The sequence below is a fragment of the Ambystoma mexicanum genome, chromosome 2p (assembly GCF_040938575.1).
Source record: "Ambystoma mexicanum isolate Mex_15411 chromosome 2p, UKY_AmexF1_1, whole genome shotgun sequence".
NCBI lineage: Eukaryota > Metazoa > Chordata > Amphibia > Caudata > Ambystomatidae > Ambystoma > Ambystoma mexicanum.
The window spans coordinates 776,614,127-776,640,757 of record NC_090923.1 but is presented as its reverse complement, the minus strand read 5'-3'; the positions used below and the strand labels follow the sequence as shown (position 1 = coordinate 776,640,757).

The window sequence follows — 26,631 nt, the reverse complement described above, 5'->3', positions numbered from 1 at the left end:
TTTCGGACCAGTTCTGCTGCCCCCTTCTTCCAACAGGTGATGCCTAGCCTCCTGAAAGACATTAAGGGAGTTGTGCACTTTCAAGATGACATCTCAATTATGGAGAAGGACAAACTAGAGCTCGATCAGCTTTTGCAGATGTTATCAGTGGTATTAGGCTGATCTCACTCTTTGGAAGAATTGTCACTTTCAGGTGGTGTTGATTTATTATTTAGGACATAATATGAGTAGCACTGGGTTAGAACCTAGAGCAGGTGGTTTGTATAGCTGAGTCTAGTTCTGTGGTAGATAGAATATTTGGACACTGTGTTTTATTTTTCAGAGGGAAGGGTTTCCCAGGAAATTGCTTACTGAAAATGGTGTTCTGTTGACCTGCAGAGTCATGGAGTAAATTCTGAATGTACAGGGGCAATTACTGTACTATGTTGTACCATGCTGAAAAAATTGGGTTGTAGAGCGATTCAATCGCACCCTGATGCAGGGTGTCAGGATGGCAACTGAGACCTGGGAGGAGATTATTGGCAGGAGGGATTGTGCCTACAGCCTAGCACTACATGCCAATATGGGACTGATCCCATATGAGGTGTTAAGGAAAAGGAAATCTCACATGACAACCAACCAGCCGTGGTTGGGGAGGGCAGGCTTTGTGGAACCGGACAGTCAGGATTTGAGGGTGAGAGTATCTCAAAGGAACATGAAGATGAAAAAGAGACATAATGTGCAAAAGAATGTGAAGAGGAGAGAGTGGGCTGTGGGTATATTTGTATGAAAGGCAGGTCAAGTACCAAAGTGGCATTGAATGTTTTGTGCACCTCAGAACATCGCGAAAATGTTAGAGGATACTGTGGTGTTGGATAATGGCAGGGAATGGAAAGAAGAAGACTAGCTGAAGAGGCAAGTCTGGAATGAGGGAGGTGAACTCAAAGGGAGAGTACCGTTGAGTTGTACGTAGCAAACTGTGGCAAAAGATGGAGGCTTATGGGTGCCCGGACCATCGTCTGCACATGATGCGCAGTCTGTATTCTCAGACTATGACACAGGTGAGGTTGGATGGCGGTGGTGCCGCATTTATGCAGCCTGTTCCTATAAACATAGGAGTTAAGCAGGGCTGCTTCTTTGCGCCTCTACTATTCAACATCTAACTGGAAGATTTGTCCGCTAGGCTGGCGAAGGCAGTAAACTGCTCTCCTAAGGAAAATGGAGTTAAGGTGACATGCGTATCTTACGCTAATGACATCTTAATATGTGACCGTCCATTCTCGGGCCTGAAAAGAAGCATACTGGATTTACAGAGGTATGTTGATGAGAATGGCCTGGACATACATTATGGGAAGACCAAACTGTTAGTATATTCTTACAAATAACTGTGCCTAGATTAGTGTGCATGAACAAGTACACTGAACAAGTATGTGGCCACAAATATCTGGGTATACAGTTAACAGTTAACAGTGATTACGGCAAATGCATTATGGACAAGAAGAGAAAGGCCCTGCCCCTTATCGCCACGATTGCAAGGTGCTCAAAAGAGTACGTTGGCTTCAGTCTCCGGGGTACCCTGACGTTATACAAAAAATGTTTTTGTGCCATTTGCTATATGGTTTGGATGCATTGTATATGCACAACCTTTCTTGGTTAAACACCATTAAAGGTAAGTTCTGGTGAACTGTACTTGGTCTGGGACCTAGTGTGTCCATCGAACTTTTGAGACTGGAACTCTATGGCAATCAAACGTCATTGTCTGCTAAACATAAGGCGAGGTCTAGACCTGTATTGCCTCTCCTTGCTTTATTGGGAGAGAAATATGATTGTGAGCCGCAGGATGCATTTGAGAGGTTAGTGCATCATACTTTTGTCGCGATAGACTTGGAGCCAACCTGGAGCAGCAACTATCACAAGCTGCAAAAAAGCTTTGTGTCTAAACTAGAAAAAAGGGATTGGTGGAATAATTATACACACTTTGCTGAACTAAAAAGCTACAACAAGTTGTGTAAACTTGTGCACATCTACAGAGCTCCCCAGAAACACTTACTGTTATGTCCCTCACCTAGACTGGGATATGTATTCTACTATTGAGAATTAACAAGCTTCCTGTATTGGCATGCACAGGAGTTGAACTGAGGATAGCCAGAGAAAACAGTATATGCTTTATGTGCAAATTGGTAGAGAAACCGGAAACGGCCCAACATGTTTTAACTAAATGCTGCAAAAATAACTCATTGTACATGCCCATGCTTGGAAGGTTCGGACATGATTACGATAACATCAAGAGTGATTCGTTCTGGGTGAGCTGCTTAAATATATCTAGTGAGTCCTGGCACATCGCACTTTATTCTATCTGGCTGAGAATCCAAAAGCTGTTATACAATTTCAATGACTTCTGCTGCCACAATAACTGATGAATCGTGTTACTAAAGGATGTGTTGTTTAATTTATTGTATGTGTGTTTATAAAATGTATAATATGAATGTTTAATATTGTATTGTATGTAAAACATAATTCAGTAAATATTGTTGTTTTTGTTGTTGTGGAAAGTTCGTAAGAACTATAACAAAATAAAGATAAAGTTATTATTTTTAAATGGTTGGGAGAGGGTGTTATGCTGTGACTTGGTATCTGCTACATTTATAAATAGGTACACTTCTTGTGGTCAGTAGATCTTTTTATCATGAAGTGGGGCTAGGTTTTTGCAAGAACCTGGAAGGGAGAATATTGGGGCCTGGGTGATCTGTGGAAAGAACTGGAGAGTGAGAGGAGGTGGAGAGAGAGAGAGCAGACAGGAGCTGGAGATGGCACCATTGCCCATGCGCATATGTTTTATGTAATAAGCCAATAAAGCCATTCTTACCAGAGCAATGGTTGATCTCCCTGTATCAAAGAGGCTGGATGAGCCACAGTGCAATTAGATTTGAATGGTAACAAGAGGAGTTGGAACAACAGAAGAATGGAAAACGCTGAGGTGAATTGGAGGGACGGGTGCAGTGCCTTTGCTGATAATGAGACCCACCCCCTCCAATATTCTTGGATAAACAAAATGAACGAGTATAACAAATAAAGACTCAAGGGCCTCACTGCAGCTTTGTCTTCCGGGTGATCCCGTTTTCTGGATGCCCATCACTGAAAGTTGGCGGGAGGGAGCTGATATTCAAAGTGATTGGCTACAGATGTATTGGGAATTATGCAAGAAGCAGGGTTGGGTTGCAAAGGGGGAGACTCCTGCAGTGATTAGAAAATACATGGCATTAGAGTACGTTGAAGCAGAGCAATTTGAGGGCTATTTAGGGGAGGGCAAAATAATTGGTCCTGGGAGGGAATTCAGGGGTTGGTAGGATTGGTTATCATGCAGAAGATTCATGGTGTTGTAGAGGAGGAGCCAAATGCATCTACCATAGCCACCCCTAATCTGCCTATATGTTGGAAGCCAGAGATAGCGACAAAAGCGATACGTGTAATGATGCCAATAGCACGAGCTACTTTTGAAGCAAAATACCCATTGAGAAAGGCATTATTTATGTATCCACATAGAGCTGATAGCATCTTAGGAAAGATCCCTGAAGAGCGAGAGAAAATGAACCAAAGAGCAGACTGGTGACATCACATGACGTAACGTGACACACTGACAAGAAGTAGCAGTGGAGAATGTAAGGAGAACATATAGAACCTGATAATGAAGTAAAAGAATCAAGTAACCTGTTACATGCTCAATGAATATTACATGTGTCAAGAGTAGGGAGGAAAATGGAAGCCGTTTTACAATTGTACAGAGCCAATAATGCAAGCAGACTAAGTGATCATAGAAGCTAGCTATATATTATATAGATTGCAGGTGGTGCCGCCAAGGTATTTATAAAGCATAAGATATCTGGATGTTCCACAACATGTTTTTAGCAAACTAGGATCCAATGGACAGAAAGTCTGAAAGTGTGTTGCAGTTGACAAACAGTAGTTGACGAGCAAGAAAGAATCAAGGAGGCTTGTCTAGTCCAGTGTCAAGAAGGCCAGGGCAGCTGAGAACTGGTTGTCTATTCAAAGGATACAATTAATACAAGAGAAAGCCAAACTCCTGCCAAGGTGCAGCTGAGAGATGATGAGTGCCAGGTTTTATTCGTTTTAATACCAGCTAACATTAAATTGAAGCTTGAAACTCTCTAGTCATGTTATCTCGATGAAAATAGACTCAAGCAGATGACGTCGAAGCAAGCAGATGCGAGTATACCCATAGTCCCTACTATTCTCAGGAGTTGTGATGCCTACAAGGCCATGTCCAAAGGCTGATTGAATGACAGAACATAAGCGATGATGGATGTCAGGTTAATTGGGTGGGAAGCTATAGTCAAGACCAGCCCACTAGCACCTGGGGTACCAGCTTGTGCGCTGCTAGCGAGTGGAATATTGCAGAAGGGTACAAGCGTGCCAACAAATTATAGAGGGTCACGTATCAGAGAGTCCTATAATTTTTTAACCAATTAATCGTCGTGTATTTCGTGACGATGTAGATGAATTGCACTAGAGGAGGGCTTAGTTGCCCACCTGACAGTAGAGACCCATTCACAACGTCAACCACCATTGAAAGAATATGTAGATGTTCTTGTTACCCTATTACAACCCCAAATACGTTTTAACAGTTTGCCACGTAGTATGATGTCAGTGATGATGAATATTTTGTATTAGAGTGTCTTTTTTATGAAATGCATTGAGATTATGCTGTGTAACATCTGAGGATGTTCGTTGTACTAACTGTTTTAGATAATTGTTATTAAAACTGCGTACACCTTGCTAACTTCTTGAGTCAACCTTATTATTGATGTTTGAGTCATTTCTGCATCCCCATCCTTCCCATAAGAACACCACCTTGTCTTAAAGAGCCTCCTTGTCGGGCTTCAGTGTCCTCTAGTAAACGATAGAGTTGGTGTGGTGGGCTCTTACAGGAGCATATTAGATTGGGTAGGTGGGCATTGCTGGTGGGTAGTGCAGGACTGAGAAGGGAGACATGGGTAGGTTGGGCTGCTTAGATAAAAAAGCAGATAATCTGGCAAATAGAGACCACCAAGTGGTTAATTATGCACTACAGTCCAAAATGTGGTTTAGTCTGGTGATTGACAAACTTCAGGGAAACACTTAACTATGTATGGATGTTATAATCGATTTTGAAGAAAGACCATCTTGGCAAGCCCATTTTACCCTTGGTAAAATTGCTCTTCAACTGGCAGCCCAGTGGGCCAGATGACCTGATTATACAATGTTTTGGGAAGCGCCCATAATATGTGACTGGTCAGGACCCAATAAATTCTTCAACTTGCAGGGTGAGGTGGAGAGTAGTGCATGATTTAGGGAATTAAAACTACTGCAATAATCCTGCAGTTTCATTGTTGGCTGTGAGACAAAGTGTAAAAGAGTGGTAAGCTGATGGTCATTACTCTAGTTTTTACTGTTGCCCATGTTCCCTTTCCTGGTCCCTGTGACAAGAATTACAGGGACCTCTTTTTTTCTTAAGACTGCAGAATGATGTTGTGTGGGGTAGGATTGGAGGCCCGTGGTCTGATGGGGAGTTCTTACCATCCCCTTAATGAGTGTGTGCTGGCAGGTGGGGAAATGGAGAAAAGTGTTTGCTCTAGTTTGTTGCTTAATCCTGCTAGGTTAAATCATGTATAATTCTTACCTTCTATTCCTTGATTCTTCAATAAAACCATCAGTCCATATCTTAGGGTTGTACTAACAGTTTCAGTTCCAGCAACAAACAGGTTGATTGTAGTACCCACCAAGTTCTTCCTGGAAAACTCACTCATCTGATTCTCTGTATCCTGCAAATAAAGACATAAGAATTCTTGGATTAACCCAGCGTATCTAGTTTTTACTTGAACTTAATTATTTTCTGATAGTTTTTGTAACAGCACATACTAAGATATTTTGGTAACAGATCTTACAGGTAACGGAACCTGTGCTGTATAATGAATTTAATTATACATATACAAGGATAATGTTTCTAATGTGAGGAACTCATGGTGACAACAGTAAAGAAAGACACAAGTGATCACAGTTCAAGGGTTTTTATGGAACAATAACTTCACGGTGGAAAAACTCCTAAACTAAACCTAAATCTAAGATGTGAGCAAGCAAAATAAAAATAAGGCAGTCCTAGTGGTGTGTCAAAATAAAAAGGACCTATACGCAGAAACCTATTGCCAATCCTTAAGCCAAATACAAAAGAAGTGAGTGACAGGATTTCAATAAAGAAAGTAGTGTTCTCAAATCATATGTCAGGATGTGATTGCCAGGTTTCTCCCTTCCCCACGTTTTCGGCTCGGGACTAGGTGGGCCTCAGGAGCACAACATACACTCAAGCTTTCCCCAGCACGAGTTGACATTTCGCTCCAGCTATCAGGTTCTCCAATGGGAAAAAAGTCTCTTTCCATTAACAAGTCTCTTGCCCTTGAGGGCCTGATAGTTCTAACAAACAAACGCACAGTTCTGTTGTAGCTTTGGGTGAAGGATTCAACCCTGTGTCCCCCTCTTCTGGGTGCTGACCCTTCAGACACTACTTTGGGTGATGGGTCCACCCCGTTGGGTCCCCCTCCTCTGAGCGCTGACCCCCAAATGACACTCGGGATTCACCCCCCTTGCTTTCTCACAATGTGGGATTCACTTCCCTTGCTTTCTCTCGATGCAGGATTCACTTCCCATGCTATCCCTCGATTAGGGATTCACTTCCCTTGCTTTTCAACAGTTTGTAGATCAAAGACTTTCATCGATTGTACAGGGATTTTGTTTGATCTCCTGTATGACCACTTTGACATATCTTGGTGGCTCTCCTACAGCATTCTGGTATCTGTAGTTTCACTTAAAGGAACAGTGTGCTCAAAAATATTATTGTCCCGAGCGTTCAGGCATGTGTTTTTAAGCATACATTGATCGATCGTACACACATTTCATACGTAACTTTCTGTAGTTTTTCCTCACTTTTACACATGCGAAATCAGCCAGCAGGGTGCAGCCATCTTGTGCTAATCGTATCTGTTGCCCCATAGCCCTAAATTGAACTGCCCTGGCGACACTAAATTATACCCATCGCCGTTGAAGTTGACATCATTAGACGTGTACGGCCCATTTCACAACGCCAATGCAGGTCTCGTGTCAACGGTCTCTGTGCTGCAGCTAATGATGTGTCTCCATGGAAATGGCAGGACGTCTCTTTTCTCAATAAGTGTAAACAGACTGCTTCTCATCAGACAACATCAGATTTGCTTTTCCAATCGTTTCACCGTCTTTTTTTGTGTATCCGGTGGCTCGTTTCTGCTCTGTTCAGCTATATTCCCTGCTCGTAGCCTGTGGGAACAGAAACTAGTACTATCATTACTATCTATTTTAATTTTGTTGCATAATGTCAACAATACAGCCCTACCAGTACAATCCGGAGTATTCCGAGGTGGAATTACTCAAAAGAGAAAGATGCGGAAACGATGGGGTTTCGGACGACAGTTGGGAGGATAAAACACCAGATCAAGAGCCTGAAGCTAGTCGCATGGACAATGTCTCCAACTGGTGTACCTGCAATCGGTGCAAGGCAATGGCAACGAGGAGGAGAACTGCTGTTGCTGAGAAAACTCTGGATGCTTGTCCTACATATCGGAAGACGAGACATGGCCGCAATGCGTTACCGATCTGCATGACTTCAGGACAGCCTGCCTCACACTGTCCGTGTTGAGAATTATGATGGTGCTTATGCACAAACTTTGCGCAACACTTCACTTCACCCTCTCAATCCAAGTAATGAGTAAGTGTACTCTAAATGTGATGTCACTTAGGCCACTAACATTTCATGTTTTCTCCTATATTGTCGTAACTTTGATCTGTCACTGCCAAATTAATGTAGTCTTGCAATTGTATATATTACTCGCGATTTGTGGAAATCATATTGGTCATCTTATGTGTCTTTCACGTACATCCAAGAAACAATATTTCTGTGTGTCCCAAATGTAATCGAATGCATAATTGTTCACTTTTGTAATGTGTCTACACTTTAAAGCCCAAGTTAATTGATCCGTGAAGTAACATTTGTACTGGCACCAATGCCATAGGATACAAGATTGCATTTTCAACTGAGGTTTGATACTCTTATCTTGTTCATTTAAATACAGTTTGTATCTTTCTCTTCCACATGTTGTTCAGGCTGGTGGCCTATCGTGCGTTTACATGGTGGCTTCATGGGAGGCTTGGACACCGCGTTTGACGAGTAATACCCTCCTGTGTCGTTGGTGCCATTAGAAACACATTCCCCAGTGCAGCGGTCAGTACAGGGAATTTTCCATCACTGTGCTGCAACCCGAAGTATACAATGTGTAGTACATTTGTGCCATCAACATCAGCAACAAAATAAAATACAACTGAACTTTATGAATGGTTGTTTCAATTTTTCAGTGAATCAAGGACACCGTGACTTGTCCTTGCAAGGCTGACTGGGTGGGAACGGCTGAGGTGCCAAACACCATGTACACTTCAAATGTATCTTACGCACAGGGGCCATTATTCACATGGCCTCCCCAGACCCAGTGTCTCCAGGCAGGCTCACCTGAAGCAGACCGCGCACCCTGCAATCCACATACCTGTGTCTCCATTCAGCAGTGTTCCGGCCCTTTCCTGCATGCCTCTTGGCCGACCATAACCCCCTACCCTATCAATGGCAGTTTGCACCTGTGTCCATGCGCTCCCAAAAGGGAATAGTAGGGTAGGAACAGCAAAGGGGCCAAACACCATGTAGACTTCGAAGGTATCTTCCCCGCAGAGGTCATTGTACACATGGCCTAGCCAGACCCAGTTTCTCCATGCAGGCTCCCCTGAAGCAGGCCGTGCCCCTGCAATCCACATAAGTGTGTCTCGCCATTGAGCAGTGTTCTGGCCCTTTCCTGCATGCCTCTTGTCCATCCATCCCCCTACCCTATCAATAGAAGTTTGCCCCTGTGTCCGTGCCTTCCCAAGTGGGATCTCACGGTGGGAACAGCTGAGGTGCCAAACACCATGTCCACTTCAAAGGTATCTTCCGCGCAGGGGCCATTGTACATATGGCCTAGCCAGACCCAGTGTCTCCATGCAGGATCCCCTGAAGCAGGCCATCCCCCTGCAATCCACATAAGTGTGGCTCTCCCTTCAGCAGTGCTCCGGGCCTTGTCTGCACGCCTCATGCCCATCCATCCGCCCTCCATTATCAACGGCAGTTCGCACCTGTGGATGTGTGCTGCCAAGGAAGGGAACGGCCAAGGTGCCAAACATCATGTACACTTCAAAGGTATCTTCCGCTTGGGGCCTTTTTCACATGGCCTCCCCAGACCCAGTGTCTCCAGGCAGGCTCCCCAGAAGCAGGCCACGCCCCTACTATTCACATAAGACCACACCATATACACATCACTCATTCACATACACACCCTCTTTTCTAATTCTTTATAAACCCCTTGATATTTAACATGAGAGCATCTGTGAGCACTGCAAGTCAACTCGTGATTGTGCTACCTGAGAACATCTGTGACCACTGAAAGTCAACTCGTGATCTTGCTACCTGTGAATGTCTCTGAGCACTGAAAGTCAACTTGTGACCGTGCTACCTGTTCTCCTGCTATTAAATACCCTGCTTGCTGAATCTGTTTGTTGGTCAAGGTAAGAGCAGGTCACCTAATCATCTCTTCTTGATCTCTAAATTTCTATCTGTTTCGAACAAATGTACCCAGTGGTGTAATGTTCATTCATCTCATTGCCATTACCATTGACTTCTGTTTGATTTGTTCTGTTCTCAATATATAGCAATTGTCATCAATGTCAATTGAGAAAGGATTGCATCCTTCGTGGAACGTGTCTTTAACCATGTTTCCTTTTGATGCATGATAGAACATTCAAGGGACGAGTAACACGTTACAATTTACGTCAATCAATTGTGTATGAAAGTTAACATAGAATACAGTCAGCTACGCTGCACATGTTTTGCTTCTGTGACCAAAACAAATATTGCATAGAAAAATGTATGATATAATTCCAGCTTTCTCATGCATTCATGCAAAATAATTTTTTTACGATGTGGACTTTTCTTTTTACAGATTTTTCAAAAAGGCCTGCTTATATGGGTTGTCGTTCTAAGAGCCATACCAAACCTAAAGGCACAATAATGCATATATTCCCAAGAAATATAGATCGAATAGGAGAATGGGTCAGATATCGCAGATTTGCACCGGATGAGCTTGAAAGTACAGCCCTTGATGTCTTGTGGGACTTGATGGATGATCGATTCCGCATCTGCAGCCTGCACTTTACAACGAATATGTACGACCAATCACAGTACACAAAGAAGCATCGACTCAGAACGTCTTGTAAATTGCTTCCAAATGCAATTCCAACTCTATTCATGCAAACGCTGCCTCAGGTGAGTCACGGTTCATGACTTAGCTGTACGCCGTGGGGTACTGAACAGGTAACTACATGGACAGATTGGTGCTTTTGGTGTAATTATTTCTTACTAATCTTTACATATTTACCAGATTGTATTGCTCTTTAACTATACCCCATTTTGCTAGACATCTGTCCCTGGGTTTAGGAGCATCATAGAAAATGTTTTGTGAACACAGAAAACTATGCTATACTGCCCTTTGAAATAAGCACAATCTTTTCATAATCGGTTGCTTCACATGTTTTTTGAAGGTGAGAATATTCACGGAAGCACAGAATATCGGTAGTGACAACATCACCGACATGTCCAGTATAACAATGGTGAGCCATACAGACTTGTTAAAGTTCATATTCTTGAGAGTTGGATCTTCCCACATATCTAATGCAAATCTAATTTCCCCTTTACCACTTCGTAACAATGCACTGGAAATGAAGGATCAAGATTCTGCATCCATTTCTTTCCCGGAGTCAACAACAACTTTGAGCGCCTATCAGGCAGTTTTATTTCACTATTCGAATACGGAAATGTAACATGCATGGAATTTTAGATTATATGAAATAGTTTATGTATCCTGTCATTTGTTTACATAATCTTTCCTTTATGGGTTTTTATTGATGTATACAATTGACTACATCCGATTGTGTCTGTTCAATTTCTGTACAGGGGGATGCTGGGACTTCGACTACAATTACATCATCCTTTGGAGCTGGTCCAGAGCATGAGCTATGCGCACTGATAGTTCAGTTGAATGAAAGAAAGTATATCATACATCTGATACTATTAGACAGTGACATTATTATAAACAACCATTTTTTCAAACTTTTACCATTTCGGTTCTAATGTCACAATTTCTACCCTAATGCCGAATACAATGCAAAATGCTTGAGTTCAACATCACAAACAGTAGGTTTCGCACAGTGATCTCTGATCGAGTACACTAGCCATCAATCAGGTGACATTCGAAATGTATATTTTGACTTAATGACGTACACAGTTTACGAAGATATGTAAGCAATGTGTGCAAGGAAAGAATTTGATTTAAAAAATGATTTACTTCTTTAATGAATATTAGAAGAGGAGGCACATGGATCAAAGGTGACGGACCAGCTTGCTGGTGTGGTCGTTATAGTGAAGAACACGGTTTCACAGAAAATAAAGAAAACCAGGGTAACTAACAAACAATTGTGTTTACAGAAAGTGGTTTGGGCTGGTGTTGTCTTCATAAAAAAATGTTTTTAATCTAAAGTGTGCTATATTGTATGTTGGATTTACATTGAACATGTTTTTACAACCCATTTCCTAGAGGCCCAGAAGAAAACGAAGTATGAAGACACAGAAAACAAATGAAACCAAAGATAATGCTTGCCAAACAGATTTCACCCATGGAGCAACTACTATTTGAGACGCGGCATAGTCCAATCAATAAGCAGACTCGTGATGCTTATGTCCAATGGCCAGAAAATTAATTGAATGTAACCGACGAAGCAAGCAAAGTATTTTTGGACCATTGCTACAATGTGAGAACTCGACAAAATGAATATAAGGAAGATGCTTTTTAATTACTCAGTGACCACTTCACACAATCTACACCAGCTGGGCTGGTTTCTCCAATTCATGAGCAAAAAACCCAATCTGCAATAACAGACGCTGAAGCCTCAATGCAATTGACTGAGGAACTAGCCAAAGATCTTGACTTCAGTGTGTCCTGTTCGGCCGATATGTCCACCACAGTTGAGTCACTAACCACATTTATGCCGGACGACAGTCTAATAAAGGAGCACAAATATATTGTATTCGACAGCTGCCTGGTACAGATTATACTGATGCTGAAATGTGTCCATCCAGTGAGGGGGGAAGTATGCAGGCAGCCATTGCTGAATGTGTCTCGTGTATCACAAGACACAAACATGAAAATCCAAGCCACCTGTGACCCGCTCCATGCTACATTTTCATGGTCCGCTCAACCGATGCTGGGCAAAGTGTCAGCTGGTTATCCACTGTGTGCAGCAGCTATACTTTTCAGTGGCTCGGTTTTAGTAAGCTGTCCAGTTTCTGTCAATTTGTGGGACTCCAGTTCCTTTCTAAAATGCAGATATCAACGAGAATATTTATTCCCGGCTATTAGTGAAGCTTGGAAAATTAAACACATGTCAATTGAAAGGACATTCTCTGACAAACGGTTCAGGCTAGCTGGCGATGGACAGTGTGACAGCCCCGGATTTTCAGCGAAGTACTGAACATACCAATTTCAGGACATGGAAACTAAAGAAAATGTGAGTTTGGTGGTCGTGCTGGTGTCTGAATGTAAATCCCCAGTTGCCATGGAGAAACATGGTTTTATAAAATCCCTGGAAGATCTCGGATCGAGGGAAATGCAAATAGACCTCATAGCCACCGACAGACATATTTCAATAGCCAAGGGCATGCAAGAACAGTTTCCAAACATTCACCTACAATTTGATGTATGGCTAAATCAATCAATAAAAAATCATGGTAAAAAAAAAAGGTTCTGAAAATATTTTACCGTGGTCCCAGTCTTTGAGCGAGCAACCATCTTTGGTGGAGCTCCAAAACTTGTGGTGGGTCTGTGGAAATTCTGCTTGAAAAATGGCGCTCATTTATGCACCACTGTTCCAATGTTCACTCATGGACAGAGAACCAACATTTTCACCAATGTGCACATATACCTTTATCGGAGGAGCAGGAACGCAAGAAGAAGTGGTTGGTTCCATCTTCACCTGCACACAAAGCTCTTCAGATGAGAGTGTTTGATAACTCTATCAAGAGATTTGAAGGGACTCACAGAATTCTGTCACACGGGAGATTTGGAGGTGTTCCAGAATATGTGCCTAAAGTACAGGCCCAAGAGATTGCATTTCGGCATAGACGGGATGCAATATCAGACATTAGTAGCGGTCTAAGCGCATAACGAGAAAATGGGGAGAGAACAATCGAGGACTGCGGGAAACTTTGGGATGATTTGTTACATAATGGCCTTCACGAAAAGAAGCAAAAAATGGGTGGTCAAGCCAATATACCAGGAAATGGAATTCGATTTTGTGAAAGATCTCACTTTGACTGTGTTGGACATACAGACTCATGGAATTGCTTATGATTTTGTTCCTAGGACGCACACATTGCAAACGTGCCGTGTCCACTGAAAGCAGACCTTGTGGAACAATTCACTTCCCGGTTCAAATGATTAGTGTGAGGCAGAATCATATGCAGTAGCCTTTGGGAACATCACACACAATTAAGACTACAAGTGACAGCACAAATTCACCTTTGGTAAAAGCCTGCACTACACAGTAAAGTGGTAGCGATGGCTGAGCAGCCAGACTCATCTCAAGAGTAAAGTGAGTAGTATAAATAGTTACACAAAGGACAACAATTACTATGGTTCAAACAAACACTGACTCAAGGTTTCTGAGTAAAAGAATATACATTTATTTACACATCAATTGTAAAAACAATGCACTAAGTGAAGCAGCAGAAAAATCACACTCTTAAAATACCACACAACACCTGATGAATTCTGGACAAGTTAAGCTCAAAATGAAGTGTGAGCAAAATGGCACTCCAGCAATTTAAAAGGGAGGGATAGACAAGGTTAGACAAAATTAAACAGCACCAACAAGTAATTAGGCAAGTCAACATAGAAAAGACTTGCTACAATGAGGATTCAAATCAATAGGCCTGGGCCAATGTTAATGATACAGAGTCTTTGCAGAGGATCACACAGTTCAGAGTAGTTTGCGGTTAAGTCTTTGCCAAGAGTTTGAAAAGAAGTTGGCCGGAATAAAAGTTACTTAAAAGAGTAGAGAAGGACAAGACCTTGGATTGGTGAAAGATTTCAAACACTTTCACTGCGGTCGGACGGAACAAACAACCGGGTTAGAACAGCAGTTTAAATGAAGAAGAAGGCTGGAGCTTAGGCAGACGTTCCTGGCAGATCCTGCAGGCTTACCGTTCCTGAAGCAACTGTCAGACTGACATGAAGTAGGACGACTGGAGGGTCCTGCACTGCCCAGGGAAGAAACGAGCAGTAGAGCAAAGCAAGGAATAAAAGGTGCACTCCTTAAAGCCCAAACAGGGTCCGGTCTTCCTGGCTATCCAGTTCACTGCAGCTGTGCACAGAAAATTGGACAAGGGGAGAGAGGCCTTGCTTGGTGTTTGGTGAACTGGTTGGTCCCACCAGCTCAAGGAAAGATGATTCCTTGCAGATCTTCTCTGTCATTGAAGTTTGGAGATTCAGACCCGCAGCAGGGCTTCACCAGGAGGTTTAGTGGTGGTAGTGGTCCTCTCCTTTCAGCTTCTCTTTGGTTCTCTCGATCCAGTGGCGACTCTGCCTTCAAGCCCCAGAGACCTGCTTTTTATGCAGTTTTTTCTCATTCACACAGCCTGGCTGTCAATCACGCAGCAGGGTGGCTGTCCTGGCGGGACAGTCACCACAGCCAATCATACAGAGTGTGACATGGGTTTCCAAGGAGATGCTGTGCAAGGAGTCTCAAACCCCACCCTCACATCCTATCCCCCTCACACATTCAGGCGCCTCTGTGCAGAAGACCTCCAAAGGACGGCGAACAAAGGAACCAAACCTGGTTTGGCGCGCATAGTAAAACACGAGAAAGACCTTTACAGAAAGAAATGGCGAATAAACCCTGCCGGAACCAAATAAAAGTAAATGGGGTCCAGCGGATTTAAGTTTGAGGCTACTAACTTAGCCTAAAACAGTGCAAAGGCTATTTACAAAGACCGCGGTAGGAAAAATAGGGTAGATACCACTGCCACCAAACAAATCATAACGAAAGGGGAACAAAATAATGTTCCATGAGAGACAGACAAAAAGGGATAACTATTAACCCTTTGCAGTACTCTATGGAAGATAGTTTGTACTGGGCCTGCGAATTTAAAAAGACTTATAAAGTCAATGGCAACTTTACATGTTCTGGGAGATAGTAGTCAGTCCCAGAAAATGGAGTTTAAAGTGGGAAGTCTGAAAAAAAAACCTTGACAATCCTGTGTCACTGCACTAAAGACGCTGTGTGACACACAGTAAAATGAAGATGCCTATGGAGTAGGTGAGGCTCCACAGTCTATGAAAACAAAAATGTTAACCAAATACAGCAAAACACATGTAAGAGTGGGAAAAAAGGCTCACACTCTTACCAGGTGAAAAAAAGAAATCCTAGAAATCCAACAAAGCTGCTGAGGGACTCAGTAGGTAAAGGCAATTAGCCATTCTGGAGAATTCTCCCTAACAATTAGCAACTATTTATTTGTTCAACAATGTTTATATAAAGCGTCCAAATTGTCTTTTGAAATGTATCCTCTTTGTCAATTTTGTTTTGCAAGAAGTGCCTTTTTGAGGATGCCATATAGTCTAATGCTCTGTTTTCACACTTCCCGCTTTCGTCAAGCTCTTGTGGGTCCTTCACTGATCGGGGGAGGGTCAGATGGATATCAGCATGAAAACAACTTTGGGGTTCTGCAGTTGCCTTACCATGCACATGTCCAAATATCTGAATAAATAAGTGTCCCACAAAGGAATGAGACGGAGGCTACATAAGAAACTTGGCATGCAAGAACTACAAAGGGAACAGGGATCATAGGTCCAAGGGACTGTGGCCTGGCAGGAGGGGGTTGGACATGGCATGAGTCAGTGAAAAGAGACGGATTGTGCACTAGGGTTTGAACAGGGCTTGCTCTGATATTCTCATAAAAGCACATTTTGTCAGGGCTCGAGACTCACTACTTGCAAAAATGATTAGCTGATTTGCTTTGAGAATAGGAGATGGGCTGAGCTGACAGGTGGTGGGTGCTTGCTGTGCGAGGAGCTGGGAGAGGGAGCAGTTCACCAGAGGGACACTAAAAATAAGGCATTTGGAAGTACACTAACTGTAACTGTTTTCATTAAAAAAGTAAAGCACTAGAAACGTTGCACAGCATTTGTGGATGCCAGCAAACAATTAGTTTGTTTTTCAAAAATATTTCAGATGCCATTGGGGTCTTAAAGGCTACTCACTCACATTGGAAGTGAAGGACACAGTGTTTGAATTTTGCTGGTGAGCTGTGCACACCCACGCATCCTACAGAGTATAAGGTTTGATTGTTTTTCGTCCTTGGAAGAAAGGGAGGATTGCGAATGGAATCAATGAAAGGAGGTGTGTAGGGAGGTGTGTAATACCGTCAAATATGATAAGGTTCACCATTCCAAAACTGGACAAAGGAATATGTAATTTCATTTTATGAAATGTCGTTGATCTGAATGGAGTCTCTGCGTTACGCCGAGAGAATGGAAATGCTGAATATTAAGTTTTATTGCAGGCAATTTTATAGACGAACGAGTCAAGGTTTCATTATCTGACCATTATTGCTGGCTTAGATTGTAATGTGTTGTTGTTAGTGGCATATTGCAACAACATGCAAAAACAACCTGTGTGTACTTGTCTTTGTCCCGGGCAAATGGGCAGTCCAGCACCAAAATGCACGTAGTCCACATCTGGGGTCCCCTAGGTTCCACCAACGCCAAATTCTGCGCCAATATTCTGCTAAAATGCTGCCTATGTGTCCTTCGAATTCTTCCATCAATTTATGCATCCTATTGAGAGCTCAACTTACACCGTAGCACTAACCTCTCAAGCACATCCTAGACTCCAACTGTCCACAATGTTTTCTCTGTGTTTCCATTGTTTTACAATTTTGTTCATCATTAGTTTTCACACGGTGCAGAATTAATGGGTAAATTGATACATTAGAATATAGAACGGCCACTGAGACACATTTCTGTTATGTTTTCTACACAGCTACATCCTGCCTTTCTGCGAATGTCATCGATTCCACATACAAATTGATGGCTTCTTTAGCCGGCAGCTGCAGATACACTGAAATGGCTGGATAACAATGATTCTGTTGTGGGACGATTGCCCCGTGCCGATATGCCCTTTCACAGTACCAGCGATAAGGAGCAACCTGACATCGTTTACGGTGGTCTAGCGCCAAGCTGATGTCAAAGCCTTGCAATTGGTGCGTCCAATGCACTTCTTATACCCAAAAGGAACACTGCATGACTCACGATAAAAATTTGAAGATCGAGAACAAACAAAGAAATTACCAATGTGGTTGCATATGGCAATCGATAGAGCGTTTATTGTGAAATAAAAGCACATTATTTATTGCAAAGTATTGTGGTTTGTTTTCAAAATAATGTTTTGTATTCAAAATTGAGATGTGATTTGTTGTGAGAGGATGTGTGTTGATATTCCGGGTTCTGCGTCAACTGACGTCAACACGTAGGTGATGACTGGGCACGTTTGGCTATGCTGCCCAGTAACGTCATGGAGATAGGCAGAGAATATCGCTAGGAATGGTGATGTCAGCCTCAGGGGAGGGGCATTTGATTTAGTTCTGCCAGAGCAGTTCACCTTAGGGCGATGCGGCAACGGATAAGATTAGCACAAGATGGCCGCGCCCTGCTGCCTGATTTTGCATGTGTAAAAGCGAGGAAAACTACGGTAAGGTAAGTAGGAAATGTTTGTTCGATCAATCAATGTATACTTAAAAACACATGCCCGAACGCTCGGGACAATAATATTTTTCAGCGCACTATTCCTTTAACATGGGATTGACCAGAGTCAATCGAGCTAGCACTCACGTGGTGCCGGTTCCCCCTGCAGCTGGTTTTCCCTTTTACAATTTACAGTTCTTTGAACTTGGTTCAAACTAGTCACTTTGCGCTTCTCATTCAACATAGCCTGGTTCTTATCAGTTATCCCCTTGACTCACCAGCTGTGATGACCCACTTGGCTTTCCTTCTTTTGGAGTCAAGACCGGTACCACGGATGCAGGAATCTCCCTCGTTCTGCTTATCAGCGTAGGCTTGCCCTGTCATCCATTGACATATGCTGCAAGACACTTGTGCTATTCCCTAAACTACAACCTAAAATATATATATATAAATAAAAAATAAATTCGACCATTTGGTTTTCGACCAAATTACGTCGACCAAATGTCTTTCGACGAAATGACTTTCGACGAAATGTCCGGACACCCTTATGTCCTCTTCCACGAAGGTTCCACAGGCCTGGGACGGAAAGGGCAAAGTTGCTTCTGTACTTGCCACGCTCTCGGTTCTGATCATCTGCCTGACTTTGCTTGACCCTTGTATTGAGACATATCACGTAAACAGCTCTGGTGTTAGTCCGTTCTCTGATGTGTCTTGCGAAAGTGTTCATGTGGTGTCCAGTCAAAGGGTCGAATACATTGATTCGAATTACAATAGTGTTGAGTCAAAAGGACTGAAAAAAAAGGTTGAATGCCTTTTTTTTAAATGTTTTTTTTATTTTATGGCTTCCGTATACAAATAAAAAGTGGTTTTTACACCAAAAACAGGGGTTGGGGGCCTCCAAAAAAAAGAAAACAAAAAAACATTCGACCTTTTTTTTCACGGTCCTTTTGACTCGAAACTATTGCATTCGAATCAATCGCAGTCGACCCTTTCACCTACAACCGTTCATGTTGTAAAAGGGGGGGCAGTAGTTTTGAATGTCCTATGTGGTAGGATGGGGAAAAGGTGTTGAAAGAAGGGGAATACTGTGTCTCACCCGTCGGTGTCCCACTCCCACTCCCCAAGGACCCCCCCATCCAGTGATCCTCCCAGACTGGCCCACCACCAGGAACGGGATCCAAAAGTGATGGCTGTGTCCTGGCCACCTGGATGACAGATCCCCGGAGACTAGACAGGGAGACACCTTCAGGTTTCTCACATATCCTTCCTCCATGTGATGTGTCCACATTTGTCTCACAGGGGAACCGGAAAAGAAAATCAACATTTGCCTGGTGCTTTCCTTTTCTGTGTTCCACTGTGAAACAATAGGATTGTAGGTCTAGAAACCATTGCATGCCCGAGGGTTGGAATGTTTATGTTGGCTAATCTAAACTAGGGGTGAGTGGTCTCCGGCAAAAGACTTTCCTGATCTTACAGAGCAAGCAATGGAGTTTTGAACCCATTTAACATTAAACCTGACGAGATCATGAAACATTTGGGCAGTACTAACTGTATGGAGGTATTGACCCAAGCAAATATATAAATCAAGTCGAGCTCTAGATACGGCCATAGACTGCTCAGGATTGGCAATTAATTTTCTTCATTAGACACTTGGCAAACAGCCATCAACTGTTGAACACAATATTCTAAGACGTGACCAATTGAATGAGGCATCTATACCCCACCAATTAACAGTGTTGGAACACAGAATAGCAGCAGCCTTTTGACATAAATGTTGACAGATGACTTAAACTGATAATTAATGTGTGAAATTTGATGCCCTAATGACGACCCAACGGGTCAAAACACGTGTAGGCAACTGCTGATTCTTTTTGTGATACAGCACCATTAACAACTTCCAATTGCCGTTTTGTCTTGTGGTATAGCACCACTGACAACTGTTGATGGCATTTATTGATTAATTTTGCTGCACAGCACTATTGGCAGCTGGTAACTGTTGCATAGTGTATTTCTGATTACAAAGTCAACTGCTGATTCTTTTTGTGACAGAGCCCCTTTAACAACTGGCAATTGCTGTTTTTTTCTTGTGGTATAGCACCATTCACAACTGATCCATTTTGTAGCACAGCACTATTGGAAACTGGTAACTGTTGTATAGTGTATTTCTGATTACAAACACTGTGTATCCATTAATATAAAATAAATTGCAACAGTCTTCCGGCAAATACATTGTAGTGATTTTTCTACCACAAGGGGATTAATCGTTGAACTAAATACCACAGAAAGGTACAGCGCGTATTAGTGGAACTATTGTACTTATCACATTACTGCAGTTGGGCAGGGGTAGCCCTATGGTTCCACACGAATAGCAGCTATCCTTCGATGTTCACGATATAGTCAAGTCAATTGCAAATTAACTAGTCAGACAAGTAACTCTGTGTCTCAGCGCACACACCAACTAGTTACCCAACCTCCCTTTTCTCCTGTATGACCACCTTGACCTATCTTGGCGGCTCTCCTACGGCCTTCTGGTATCTGTAGTTTTACTTAACATGGGATTGACCAGGGTCTCTGGAGCTAGCACTCGCGTGGTGCCAGTTCCCTCTGCAGCTGGTTTTCCATTTTACAATCGCCAGTTCCTTGAGCTTGATTAAAACTTGCTACTTTGTGCTTCTCATTCAACACAGCCCGGTTCTTATTGGTTCTCCCCCTGAGTTACCGGCTGTGATGACCCGCTTGCCTTTCCTTCTTTCGGAGTGAAGGCCGGTACCACAGATGCAGGAATCTCTCTCATTCATGCATATCGACGTAGGCTTGCCCCTTCATCCATTGACATATACGACAAGACACTTGTGCTTTTTTTTCACAGTCTTATGTTCTCTTCCACGAACATTCCACAGCCCTGGAATGGGCAAGGTTGCTTCTCTACTCATCACCCTCTCAATTCCTGCCGCCTTTATCCTTCTCTTGAACCGCTGTGCCTGGTTAGCTGTGCCGTCATGTTGTCTGACGGGCTTGTCCTGTGCTCTCTCGCTCCATCTTTTATCCCTGTGGGGAAGGGAAAGGGCCGTCAGGTGTGTGTGGTTCTGATCAATTGCCTGACTTTGGCTGACCCTTGTATTGGGACATGTCAGGTCAACGGCTCTGGTGTTGGTCCGTTCTCTGATGTGTTGTGCGAAAGTGTTCATGTTGGAAAAGGGGGGGCAGTGGTTTAAATTTCCTATGTGGTAGGATGGAGAAAAGGTGTTGAAAGAAGGGGAATACCATGTCTCACCCATCGGCGTCCCACTCCCACTCCACAGGGACCCCCCATCTTGGTCATCCTTCCGCACTGGTCCATCCCCAGGAACTGGATCGAAAAGCGATGTCCGTGTCCTGGCCACCTGAATGACAGATCCCGGGGACTAGAAAGGGAGACACCTTCAGGTTTCTCAGACTAATCAGGGATGAGGGAAATGTATTGAACGGTATCCAGGCATTGCATCAAATACATAAGACCTCATCACGACTTCGACGGTAACCCTTAAATCCAGCAGTAGCACTATTACTGCCGGATTTAAGGGTCCACCGAATCAGGGCTTCGGTGGATTTCGCCCCAGCTCTGAGCTGGGGGGAAAGCCGCTGAAAACTCGCGCTATTACCGCTGGCGGGAAATCCGCCGGCGGTATTAGCACGAAGATTCCCCATTGAGCCCAATGGGGAATGAGGCATTCCCGAATGGGCTCAGTGGGGAATGGGGACTTACATTACTGCCGAACTCGTGATCCGGTGCTATTAGCGCCGGGGAGTTCGGCGGTAGGGCTAATACCGCCCGCGCTAATAGCGTTACCGTTACCCCCAAGTCGTGATGAGGCCCATAGTATTGAATGCAAAAGTATCGAAAAAAAATGCATCGAAAACATTTCTTTTTTTGTAGGTAAAGGTTTATTTTTACTATAATGGGTTTTAAGGGGCAAAAAAACAGGGGTTGGGGGGACCTCCCCCAAGGGGGTTAGGGTGACCCCTCCCATTAAAAAAAAAATGGCATAGATGCAATCACTAGGAACCTATTGAACACCTTGGGCACACAAGAGAATGGCATACTTCAACACACTTAGTTCATACACATTTATGTATGTATATATTAAAATATCTTATGAAGTTGTTGCAAGGTCAATCCATTTGTTCAAAAACTATTTTGTTTAGGCATTATAAGCTCTAAATTCAAGAATTGTGACCATACTCTTACTGAAAGTGTAACAGTCCATAAAACACATACAAATATTGCTTAAAGATTTTTCACGTATGCATTAATTCCATGATTAAACATCAAGTGAACACTATCCCAGCCCAAGCACACAAGCATATGCCACTAATTCATTGACACATTTCTGAAAAATGTTGCCCCAATGTCCGTGAATTGGCCTGGGTCAGCTTATTAGAAATTGAGGGGTCTCTTACATTTCTGTTCCCTGTTGAACTCTTATGGCACCTTTATACCTGTGGCACTGCTTCTTTCTATGAGGCTGGTGGTTCTACCGGCTGTGTCATTTGCGGAATTCCACATGCACGGTTCTTGCAATTATGGTGGATCCCAAGTACGGTGACTGCTATGCTCCACTCATTGTGCAAGCAGGGGACATCATCAGCATAGTTATATGCATGTGTGGTGTGTGGTGCATGGTCTGTCATTAGGGGCAATGATGCACTTGTTTTCATGCCTGTGTGCATAAATGCACCAATTCCATGAACAGCAGCACATTGCAATCCTCTCCATGCTCTTGAGAAGTGAAGATGCCTGTTTATTTGCTGTGAGTCTTTCCATGGGTCTGTCTCATTATGCTTTGTTCCCTCTCCTTATGCCTTCAGTATCTGCTGAGTTCCCCCCTGGGACGTGCTTCTCTGCCTGCCAGTCTAGCCAGCTCTCATTTTCTTTTTTTTAAGTCTTTATTTATCAATTGTGCAACACAAATGTCAAAGGAAAAGATCAAAACAATGGGCCTCATTACGGGTCCGGCGGTAACCGTGCCTGAAATTTCAGCAGGTTACCGCCGGACTCGTATAACCATTCCGCCCTTGTGATTCACAGAATTACTGGGGCATTACGACCCCGGTGACTTGGGAATTACGGAGGCGGAATTCTGTAAATCTCCATTCCCATTGAGTCCCAGAGGACTCAATGGGAATGGGGAAGTGGAAACACTGGCACCGTCTCGTGATGGTGTCGGTATTTCCACGTCCGCCTTCAGGCGGGTTGTTACACATCGCCGCAAGTGGTCTTTATGGGCATGGACTCGCTTGTGCGGCGCTCTGATTCCTAACATTTCTAAGATGGAAGCTGGTGATTCTCCCCGACCGGCTGGTAGCGGTCTAGTAGTTGCACGCTCCCTTGACATGCGGACGACCGATCACGTGATCCTTTATCCGGAAACGAAGCGGCCAGTGCTTCACGTCGCTTCTACCTTTGACGCTCTGTGAGTTCGCTTCTGAATTCTCTCTCTCCATGCTATCATCTCCCTCTGTGTTTGCGGTTCCTACTTACCCTGTGTTACTTTCTCTCTTCAGATCCTTCCCTCAGCTTTCGCCAGTTCGTTCTCAGTCGGCTTCACAAATCAATCTTGTTTGTCTTCCATTCCGGCCAGCTCCCCATCTGAGTAAGTTCCCTTTCTCTAGGATTCCCTTGAGTATTTTTACCTGGTCCTCATCTCCTGTTATCCTTCCAGACACTCCCGACTCTCCCGAAGCTTTCCTACTCAGCCAGGTTCCAGATCCGAACTCTCGTCTCTTTCCCTCAGTCCTTTTCGGGTGAGAGGATTTCCATTGATCTCTCCTTTCCTTTCCCTTCTTTGGGCCCTCCTCTAACCTGTTCCCTATTTCTTCCCTTCTCATTCCTGCAGACAAGGTGTCTTGTGTGTTTCCCGCGGGTTCCTGTCGGAGACTTCCAACCTTCCACCATTAGCCTGATCTGCACGAGCTGGATTTCGTCCAGGGTTTTCTTCCCATTGAGGGTTTCCCTGGGAGTCCTGCCCGCTGTCCTGGGTCACATTACCCTGGGCTGAGTGGCCAGGGCTGTCACTGGGAAATCTTCACAGCTGCTTTAATTCTCCCAGTTGGAGTCATCGATTGCCAAGGTAAGCTGTTTGTGAGTTATTACTTAAATTAGTACTACAACAGCTTATATTACTCATAATTATACAGTGCATTAACAGTAAGCGACGCCCGAAGGAATATTGGCAATCGGAATTCCAAATGGAACAACAAATGCAGCAGCTAATGGCAGCCATGCAGGCCATGTCATTAGAGGTACAATCCTTGAAACAGGATAATGCTCAACTACGACATCAAGTAGCTAGAGCCTTTCAGACACTCCCCCGTCGTCCTTACATTCCGTTATGTACTACGGTGACCCCTATAGATTAAAAGAATTCCTTGACAGTTGTACCATCCAATTCACTTTCAAACCTCGCTTTTTCCCTACCGATAAAGACAAGGTATGATATGTTATTTTACACCTTTCTGGTCCAGCGTTAGCTTGGGCGACCCCTTTAGTTACCTCCAACAATGTTATTCTTGATTCTTACACCGCCTTCACTAACAGCCTCAAAACCATGTTTGGAAGAAAGGAGATTTCGGTTGCCACACAAGAGAGACTTCTCGATTTAAAACAAGGAAACAAAGAATTACTTTGGTATATCACTCAGTTTAAACAACTATCCTCTGAACTAGGCTGGCCAGATGAAGGTCTCCTCACTCTTTTTCGGAGAGGTCTCACAGATAAACTAAAAGACGAGGTCTCTAAAGTCCCTCGTCCCGCTAATCTAGCTGATATGATCACGTTAACCATGCAAATTGATTATCGAATGCATGAAAGGACGTGCGAAAAGAAAAAGGGGAAAGGAACACGACCACAGTTGGATTATTCCTCAACCATTCAGAAATCTCTGTCTCCTACTGAAGAACCCATGCAAGTTAGGACCGTTCGAGGACCGATTTCAGCTACTGAAAAGGGAGAGGAGAAGATCTTTGAAACTATGTATGTACTGTGGGTCCTCTACTCATGTTTTGAAAGACTGTCACTTAGTTCCTCCTCGTCGCTCTCCTATTTCTAAGTCGGGAAACTTCAAAGCCTTACCGTTAGGGGAAGACCGGTAAGTGCCCAGCAACATTCTTCCCCGTATCAGACCAGCATGTCACTTGATAACTCTCTCAGCAATCAGTCCATGGTGGTAGTTTCTCTTTCCATCCTTCTTCCAGAAAATGTCATCCCACGTATTCCGGCCTTAATAGACTGTGGAGGGGCTGGTAATTTTGTGGATGTGGAGTGGGCAAAATTACACGGTATCTCTCAGGTACCAAAGACTTTGGTTACTCCTATTCAGGGAGTAGATGGTACCCCTCTGAGTTCGGGTCCCATTAAAGAGCAAACCATTCCGCTCACTTGTAAGATATCGAGTCATAAAGAAACCCTGGTTTTTGATGTTATCAGAACTGCCCATTACCCAATTATTCTCTAGGACTCCCTTGGCTGAGACTACATAACCCATTCATAAACTGGGCTGCTGGAACCCTTTTTCTAGGATCAGAATATTGTGTCCATCATTGTCTTTCTCAAGAATCAGTGGGGATCCGTATACCTTCAGATGAGACTCTCAAACCAGCTGTATCTTCCATCAGTCAACTTGAGATTCCTGACTGTCATGAGCCTTACCGATCAGTGTTTGAAAACCCTGAATTTCCGAATCTCCCTCCTCATCGAAGAGATTATTGTCACATAGACCTGCTTCCCGATCAGCCCATTCCCTTTGGCCGCATGTACGTTCTTTCTCAAAGAGAAAAGTCGTCATTAAAAGAATACCTTCAAACCCATTTACGGATTGTTCTCATTTCTGAGTTGGTGTCTCCTGCAGGGGCATCATTATTCTTTATCCCCAAAAAGGACTCAGATGAGCTCCGTCCCTGTATTGATTATCGTGGTCTCAACAAAATAACCACTACTGACAAATATCCCATGCCTCTCATCACGGACATTGTTGAAGCTGTTCGGGGGGCTTCTTGGTATACCAAGTTGGATCTTCGTGGTGCATACCATCTTATTCCATTGCACCCGGAGACGAATTGAAGAGCGCATTCCGTACTCCCTTTGGACATTATGAATATCACATAATGCCATTTGGCTTAGTGAATGCTCCTGCGATATTTCAGAGATTCATGGACCATCTATTTGCCGACATATTGTTCCGGTTCGTAATCATCTATCTCGACGATATCCTTGTTTACTCCAACAACCAAGAGGAACATATTCATCATGTTAACACCGTGCTAGAACGCCTACAATCCAACCATCTCTACTGCAAAGCATCCAAGTGTGAATTCCATCAGAGACAAGTTACCTATCTAGGATTTGTCCTATCTTCCCAGGGTATTTCCATGGACCCCAAGAAGATATCTGCAGTTACGGATTGGCCTATTCCAACAGGGATAAAGGACATACAGAGGTTTTTTATCGTAAATGTATTCCTTCTCAGAAATCATACTTCCCTTGACTCGACTTCTCAAGAAAGGGGTATCATTTGTTTGGAATGAATCAGCTCAGAAGGCATTCGATATTTTGAACGAAATGTTTACTTCCTCAACCATTTTGATCAACCCTGACCAATCCAAACAATTCATTGTCGAGACAGACGCTTCTCAGAATGCGTTAGGGTCTGTGTTGTTACAGTCA

At 43.5% G+C, this 26,631-nt stretch overlaps 1 protein-coding gene across 1 annotated transcript in view; it reads right to left on the bottom strand.

The window, feature by feature from the left end:
- The window catches only part of LOC138566782 (cytochrome P450 2G1-like), a 498,767-nt gene that overhangs the window by 179,601 nt on the left and 292,535 nt on the right, over positions 1 to 26,631 (bottom strand). The window contains exon 6 of the mRNA XM_069644433.1: positions 5,657 to 5,798. Within this exon, the coding sequence (XP_069500534.1) occupies positions 5,657 to 5,798 (142 nt within the window). The remainder of the gene's footprint in view (positions 1 to 5,656; positions 5,799 to 26,631) is intronic.